The sequence below is a fragment of the Microcaecilia unicolor genome, chromosome 1 (genome assembly GCF_901765095.1).
Source record: "Microcaecilia unicolor chromosome 1, aMicUni1.1, whole genome shotgun sequence".
NCBI classification, from domain to species: domain Eukaryota; kingdom Metazoa; phylum Chordata; class Amphibia; order Gymnophiona; family Siphonopidae; genus Microcaecilia; species Microcaecilia unicolor.
The window spans coordinates 714,438,302-714,447,110 of NC_044031.1; the positions used below are offsets into that span (position 1 = coordinate 714,438,302).

The 8,809-nt window shown below is 41.2% G+C and overlaps 1 protein-coding gene across 1 annotated transcript in view; it reads right to left on the reverse strand.

Annotated features, from left to right (window-relative positions):
* Nucleotides 1-7,843, reverse strand: part of LOC115461704 (aromatase) — an 85,170-nt gene extending 77,327 nt beyond the window's left edge. The window contains exons 1-2 of the mRNA XM_030191736.1: nt 7,645-7,843; nt 3,054-3,204 (exon numbers count right to left, since the gene is read on the reverse strand). Of these exons, the coding sequence (XP_030047596.1) occupies nt 3,054-3,204; nt 7,645-7,804 (311 nt within the window). The 5' untranslated portion in view covers nt 7,805-7,843. The remainder of the gene's footprint in view (nt 1-3,053; nt 3,205-7,644) is intronic.
* Between the last annotated feature and the right edge of the window lie 966 nt (nt 7,844-8,809).

Genomic DNA, 8,809 nt, shown 5'->3' on the forward strand with positions numbered 1-8,809 from the left:
AGCAAACGTTGCCAGTAAGGTAAGCTTTGTGCATCAGGCCCTAAGCTTTAGTAAAAAGGTCTCTTAGATTGTTAGCTCTCCAGGGACAATGAAATACCTCCTGTACCTGAATGTAAGTCACCTTGAGCTACTTCTAAAAAACAAATATGAGCTAAATCCAAAATAAAGAAATAAATAAAACTTCAGAGCTGATTTAACTGGGAAGGACAAGAAACAAGTCTTACTATTCTGTGCCTTAAATATGTTCATTTACTTTCAACCAGGGTTTTCTTTGAGGGGGTACTTGGGGGTACTGAGTACCGGCACCTTTTCCATTGTCTGTTTTAAGTAGAGGAGTGTGGTAGCCGTGTTAGTCCACTCTTAAGGTTATCAATAGAAATCAAACAAAATAAAACATGGAAAAGAAAATAAGATGATACCTTTTTTATTGGACATAACTTAATACATTTCTTGATTAGCTTTCGAAGGTTGCCCTTCTTCGTCAGATCGGAAATAAGCAAATGTGCTAGCTGACAGTGTATATAAGTGAAAACCTTCAAGCATTACTATGACAGTCTGACAGGGTGGGAGGATGGGGGTGGGTCGGAGGTATGCATGGGGACATCAAAGCATATCATTGATATTCTAACAGGATGGGTGTGGATAGGTGAGGGGTGGGGTGATCAACAGAGAAATACAGCTTTATGGTTTATAATGGGCTAGGAACCCCAGATCCTTGTTAAGTCCTTTCTGTTGGGTGTTAAAATATTCAATCATTCTGACTTCAAAGGTCTTACGTTCTTGTATGGTTTTAAAGTTACCTTTCAGTATTCTCACTGTGAAATCACTGGTACAGTGTCCTGGTTCTGTGAAGTGCTGTCCCACCGGGGTGGGGGCCCTACTGGCTGTATTGTTCATGTGATGTCTATGTAAATTGAATCTTGTCTTAAGCATCTGGCCTGTTTCTCATTGTCTGTTAAAATTGATCCATGGATCCCAAGTTTTAATTAAAGAGCTCAGGCTCTACACACCAATTCTGCCTTGTCATAGATTCTGTGACTGGTTGCAAGGGCCCTGGCTATTGTGGGGTGAGTCCCACAGTGACCACCCCACCCCTGAAGCGTGGCTTAGCATTTGAGTACCGGCACCTTTTTTGCTAGAAAATATGCACTGCTTTCAACTGACATTTTATCACAGTAAGTTACTCAAATATAGTCCAAAATTATTATATTTCATCACTAGCAACCTGACTGAGGGGCATAGTTATTAAATTGGGCTACTGTTAAAACATGATGTTTTTACCAGTAAGAGCACAGGTCCCATGTTATTCCTTAAGACCTAGTTACTAATAATTGGGGTTAACAGTAAAAACACATCTTAATGGTAACCCACATTGATAACTATGCCCCCTTAATTAAAGATAAAAGAAATGTTTATAGAAATCGAAATGCCCACTATATGTAATAAAAGTGAGCCAAATATAGGCAATTAAGCCATTGTGACATCACTGATGAGGTTAACTCTTAGGCATTGGTGGAATGAGGCATTATGACATCACAATATTAGCTCTAGTTACCAGAGACTGAGGGATATAGTGATCAACATGGGCTACTGTTAAGATATGCTATTTTCCAAGGAGTAGAAAAAAAGCACTAGGTGCCTTCAAAAAAGGGACACATCTTTTTAATAATGTAGCTTAAACATGAATCTTGTAACTTGAGTCATTGATACAAGACTGATGTTTATTAAGCTACCTTATTAAAAAGATGTGTCTCTTTTTTGAAGGCTCCTAGTGCTTTTCTTTTCTGCTGCTTTGGACTTTGTCTTGTACTTTGTACACTCTCTGTGTTTGCTTTAAGATGTGCTATTTTACCACTAACTCATGCTATTTTAGCACAGGCCCAATTTTACGCAATGAGACCTAGTTACTAATAACTGGGGTTAACAGCAAAATAACTCGTCTTAACAGTAGTCCACACTGAGGGGCATAATCGAACGGTGCCGTCAAATAGCTGGTGACCACTGGGGGAGTAAGGGGAGGTCATCCCCGATTCCCTCCGGTGGTCATTTGGTCAGTTAGGGCCCCTTTTTGAAGCTTGGTCGTGAAAAAAAGGGACCAAGTAAAGCTGGCGAAATGCTTGTCAAGCCTGGCTTTTTTTTCCATTATCAGGCAAAGCCGGCCATCTCATGAGCACACCCCTGTCCCGCCTTCACTACTCTGCTGACATGCTCCCTTGATGTTTCACCGGCTCTGTGACGGAAAGCAGTTGAACCCGGCCAAAATCGGCTTTCGATAATACCAATTTGGCCGGATTCACCGCGGGCCATTTTTCAGCATACCGTTGTAAAAGAGTCCCTACGCTTGTTGAGTTATGCGCATTGTTATAGAATCTGCTTGGATTTTGGCGTAGATCTCTAGGCGCACTATATAGAATCCTTAGGTTTATGCACTAGAAAGCCAATGTAAGGTCATGCTAAGACCACTTTTTACTGCAGCTTAGTAAAAGTATCTCTTAGGGGCCCTTTGACTAAGCCACGGTAGGCACTAACATGTACCTACCATGTGCCAAAAAGCAGTGCCACAGGACGCACTGAAGCATCCACGGTAGTGTGCTGAGCAGCTTGGACTACTCCTGCGCCAAAAAATAGTTTTTATTTTTAGGCGCGGGAGCCGTGGCTGTGGGTGGAGAGTAGGCTTGCCCTGCGCTAATTGGGTAGCGTGGGTACATTGTCATGTACTGCTTGATTAGCACGGGAGCCCTTACTCCTTTTAAATAGGTGGCAGTAAAGAGTCCTGCATTAATGGCCACAGACTAATTGGGAATCAACATATGACCATTAGAGAGACATATACAAATGTGGCCTTTTTTCCGCCACCCTGAAAGTGAGCACAGCGCACGGTAAACTGACGTGCTACAAACAGCACCGCCCACTTTTCAGCGTGGCTTATTAAAAGGGCCCCTTAGTGAATAGCCCCTTAATTTGCAAACAATAGAAAAGCAAATTTTTTTTTCACCACAAAGTACTTAATGAAAACTTCGGCTTAGATGAGAAAGATTTTTGAAAAGATGTACTTGCTAATGAGGATTGTTTCCTCTCCTTTGATCCAGACTCTCACAATATCTCCATATATGCTGTTGTAGTAATTGGTGGCTCTGCCTATCCCTGAGCAGAGAAACCTGGTATAAGAAAGAAGGGGTCCGATCCCAAAGCAATAACCAGGTCCTATGAAATAAAATAAAAAAAGTTTTAAGAATAATGTGCATATTTCCCATACTAGGTCCAATCCATTTCATTCCCTACAAATGCAGCAAAAAAACTGAAAAGCCCTTTTACAAAGTTGCAGCAAAAACTTGCCTTAGCGTCCCTTACACGAGTCTTTCCTGTGCACTAAGTCCATTTTTGCCTCAGGGGTAAAATGGCCGAAATTCTAATTTTTCCATTAATGGCCACATGTTATGGCCATTAGTGTGTAAGCCCCTACACCATCTATTTTGTAGGTGGTAGGGACTCATGTGCCAAATCTGAGCCAATCGGTTAACACTCGGCAATGCTGGCATGCTAACCAATTTGCATAGACACACCCACTCTCTGCCCCCTAGACACCCCCCTTTCTGCAAAAACATTGAGAATTCAGCACATGGTTTTGGTTTGCATGTGAACATGGCAATTTTATCAAGGGATGCCTCAGTACGCCATTTTAAGTTGTGGTAAGCACGTGTTAGTGCTTTCTGCTTTGTAAATGGGTTCCTGAGGGGGTCTTTTACTAAAGCGTAGCTCGAGTTATCTGCAGCAGTACCCATAGGAATAAAATGGGCCCTGCTGCAGATAACTTGAGCTAGGGTTTAGCAAAAGACCCCCTGAATGATTTACTCTTCAAAGGGTTTGTCCATCATTTTCTCTTCCCAGCAGTTTAGCTCTGTACCCAGGTCATGTCAGATTTCTGTGTTGTATTGTTTCATGGAGCTTCAAGCCTCACTGGCCTTATGCACAGTAGTACAGAAACACATTGATTTTGCAGTATGAAAGCACTTTTATTGGAAGTCTGTGATAGAACAGAATTATGATCTTGGGCATGTCACTAAGGGGTCCTTTTACTAAGTTGTGGTAAAAAGTGGCCTGTGGTACCGTGGACGCGTGAAATTGGCGCACACACTGGGCCATTTTTTACCGTGGCTCGGAAAAGGGCTTTTTTTTAATGGGGGCAGTAAATGGCCGTGTAGTGAAATCAAAAGTACTGTGTGTCTATTTACTGCCTGAGCCCTTACCACCACCGTTGACCTAGTGGTACGGGCTCACGCACTACTTGTCTGGTAATCAGGCAACTCGCACCAATGTGGCCGCGCTGCTGATTACCACTGGGAATGCTCTCCACGGTAGAAAGTAGAAAGTTATTTTCTACCGCAAGAAACAGCGCGTGACAACTTTGGAATTACTGCCGTGTGCCTGTGCTGATTTGGTGCGTCCTATCTGTGCATTAGCCCTACCGCTGCTTAGTAAATGGGCCCCTTAATCTCTATTGCCTCAGGTAGAAACTTAGAGGCCCTTTTAGTAAGCTGCAGCAAAAACTGGCATTAGTGTGCCCTTGTGGGGTTTTCCCCCCACACGCTAAGGCCATTTTTACCACAACAGTAACATGGCTGATTTTGTAGGTGTCCATGCGCTAATGTCACCATTTGCACACAGTCATTAAAAACAATTACCACATGAGCGCTTACTGACACCTTTTTTTGTAGGTGGTAAGGGCTCACGTGGTAATCCTGCACTAACTAGTTAGCATGTGGTAATGTAGGCACACTGATTAGCACAGGAATGCCCACTCTCTGCCCCTGAAATGCCCCTCCCCCCCAAAAAAGAAAAAGATATTTTTTAGCACACATTTAAGATGTGCCCATTTCGGATTTATTGCAGGACACCTGAGCATAGGAGCCAGCTTTTCAGAATTATTAGGGGTGCTTAGCCCAGTGGCAATAACCCCTCCCTGGGCACATAGAAGGAATTCTTTCAATATTGGGGGTGCTCAAGCACTCAGAGCACCTACAGAGCCGGCTCCTATGCACCTGAGCATGTCCCACAGTGCACCATTTAAGTGACATTAGTCATGTGTTATCACCTAATGCAGCTTAGTAAAAGGGCCTCATAGGAATCCTTTTACTAAGGTGCATTAATTGATTTAGCAAGTGCTAAAAGTTAGCCAACGCTAAATGGCAGGTAGCCCAGTGAGGGGCCCTTTTACGAAGCCACAGCAAAAAGTGGCCCATGGCAGTGCGAGAACGTCTTTTGTGTGCACGCCGGGCCAGTTTTTACCGCATCCTGGAAAAAAGGGCTTTTTGTTTAAGGGGCTGGGAAATGGACGTGCGGCAAGATAAAACCCAGCGCGCATCCATTTTCAGTCTGAGACCTTACCGCCACCTATTGACTTAGCAATATGGTCTCACACACTACCCGGGCGGTAGGCGTGCAGCGCGCGCACACTGCCATCTACCGCCAGCTGAGTGCCACAGGGTAGAATATATTTTCTACCACATCTTTTCAATGCTCGCCAAGTTCAGAATTACCGCCCGAGGCATGCAATAGCCGGGCAGTAATGCCACTTTGGCACACACTGGACACACGTAGGCCCTTACAGGCTTTTGTAAATGGGCCCCTGAACACCTATGGACTGCATGGCACTTAACTCACACTAATTCTTTAGCTTGCACTAAATCTATTAGCACACTTTAGTAAAAGGGCCCCTTAGATTGTAAACACTCTGAGGACAGGAAATTATCTAGTGTACTTGAGCTACTACTGGAAAAGGTTTGAGTTAAATCGAAACAAACAAATATCAATAAAAGTGATGCAAATGTAAAAATGATATCACTGAAGATGTGTGGACCTATGTTTAGGGATCCTTTTACAAAGCTGCAGTAGAAAGTGACCTTAGCGCACTAAGTCCATTTCTACCACAGCCAGAAAAACGGCCAAGTTTCCATTTTAGTGCCTGGCCATTAGCAAAAATTAGCGCGTGAGCCTTTACCGCTACCTATTTTGTAGGTGGAAGGGGCTCGTGCGCTAATTTTGCGCTAATCGGCATACAGCAATGTTGATATGCTAACTGATTAGCATAGAAACACCCACTCTCTGCTCCCCCCAGACACACCCCCCTTGGCCAAAAAATAAAAAATCTTTTTTAGGACACGGGTGTTACACACACCTTTAAAACACTGTGGGATGCCTTAGCATGCCCCAGGTTATGCTATTTTAAGCTGTGGCAAGTTTGTGTTAGTGTCTACTGCAGTTTAGTAAAAGGACCCCTTAATATTCTAAAAAAGCTTGTTACCGATTTCCTAGTTTGCATTTTCAGTTAGCATGTAGTAAACTAGAGAATACAATTTCAGCTGAGCAATATGTTCTGTTACATCAATGAATTTAAGAGGTTTTTGATAAAACAAAATTATAAAATGACTGTGGGAAAAAATACATTTTCAGGAATTCAAACCTCATTGCCAAGATTTAAAATAACATTAATTTAGGGTCTTTGTAATAATAAGTATTTTGCCAGCATTTCTAACAAAAGAAAAAAGCTATTTTTCAGAATAGTTACTCTGAAAATATTATAAACTGCAAAAACAAAACAGGCTTGTTTTTATAAATAATAAGATAGATGTTTTTTTAGCTGCTTTTATAATAAAGGCCACGTTTGAGGATCAAGCAAATTGAGGACATTAAAGAGCAAAATGTTTTCCAATATTGTTTCTTATGGAAGAATCATAAATGTCCTGTAGCATCTTGAAACTTGAAAATTTCATACAAAAAAGTAAAATAAAATATGTAACCTAAAACCTTTTTGCAAAATCCCATGCAGGATGTTTGCATGTGGAGCAAAAATTTCCCAGCATCAGTTGTATAAAACATTTTATGTGTACAACGTTTTCAGGGAAATATTTCCCTTTTGAAAGCTGTGGGATGTTAAAGCTTTCAAAAATAAATGTTCCCTGCAAAGTATTGTAAGCAAACTGGCTGCAGGTGTTAACACTTCTCTAGCATCATTTTTTACCTTTTATTTAGGCAATATTTATATAGAAATCCTACAAGTATAAAATTGAAAAGCAATTAGGAGCGATCAGATTCATAGATTATAAAAAAGATTAAAAAAATAATAAAAAGTCCACAAGAAGCACTAATTTTACCAGATCCTTAAAACTGACCTTTAACCAGTTTAGCAGCTGGCCATATCAATTTTCTCTGCTTGCACTCTTTTCAAAATTTTGGATACAGAAGTTGCATTAAGCTCTAACCTGGTTAACCCAATTGGTCAATTTGAGCTTTTCACATACTTAAAGTACCTCAAGCGGCTCTGAAGTCTGTATCAGAAGATGTTGCTCATAGTGCTGAGTAAGAAACGTTGCTTTGTAAGCCACAAAGCCCAATGGAGGGCTCCGAGCTGCCAGCAGGAATTAATTCCTACTGCAGTCAATAGTATTTTGGATCCAACAGCAGAAGAAGGTTGTTAATGCTAGCAGCTAGGATTCCCTTGGAGCTCTGAGGCTTGCAAAATTAAAATTGCAGAAAGATCAATCCACAATTATATATCCTCGCTGAAGCATGCTTTTTCAGTTTTTAGAACATAATTAGGAATAAATGCCCAGCTTGGGCTTATAGGAGTAATGAGTCAGAGGTTACCTGGTATGGAAGATGATGATGGTGACGACGGGTCTTCATAATTCCAAACAATAAGCAGGAAGCAGGCAAAGAGCAATATTGGAACTGTAGCTGCTGGTATCACTTCTGGAACCATGTTTGTGATGTTGTAATGCATGAGGTTGAATTTTTCCAAAACCATTTTGTCAAGAGTCTCTTCTTTACCACCATGCAACAAGTTATCAAAACAGGCAAAATAAAATTAAAAACCTCACCCGTGCATTAACCTTCAATATCTGTGGTTCATGTTTCAAGCCACTGTGTAAATTATTCCAGCATAACTTTTTTTTAAAAATTTATATGGAGAATCTAGCTGATATGGCAAGTCCAGCTAACTCACAAGTCAAAACAGAAAGATACTACACTTTCGCCCAGATACAATAAGGGCTTCTAGCCTTGATATTGAACTTCAGGTTTCTTTTGATTCTGAGAGGACAGGCTTTTTTATCTGCCATATTGCCCTTGACCAACTTGAGATGACGTTAACTCCAGACAGTGTGCCAAATTTCTAACCATAATAAAGACTATTAAACTGTGCATGTGCAGCTGCTTAGGTGAAGGGGTGACTAGTAGGAGGCAGACACATGTGAATTCCATTCTTACTTAGCCTTCTAAGAGCATGTGCAATTCTTGTCATGGTTCTGAAATGCATAATGCAGAGCTCAGCCTTTTCCAAATGGCTCATGCTGCGATACCAGCCCATGACTGCCACGATCATGTAATTACTCCTGATTTTGCTTGATATAATGACAGTATTATTACAGTTATTAAACAATGTTGCCTGTAATTGTAAGGGTTGTACTGATCCTGGAGAAACCTGAACTATACATTGGACATGAATTGATCCACTTAATAAATCCAGTAGGTGGTCTCAGAAGTCAGACATTAAAGAACACTTCAAAAGTACACATGGCAAGAAGCAATACTTAAGAAAACAGAAAATAAATCTTGTCATAAGTTGTCGAATTCTGCTAAAAAGCTATAAAGCCAGGGTAGCTCATCATGACAAAAATGGGAAGACCCTGAGGGTCACAAAATATTTACAGAGTATTGAACAATCCCCAGGAACTCCAATGAGGTTATGTGCATTCTAAAAACCAATCAAGCCTTTTTACTAGATCAGTGTTTCCGCTGCATCCTAGACTTT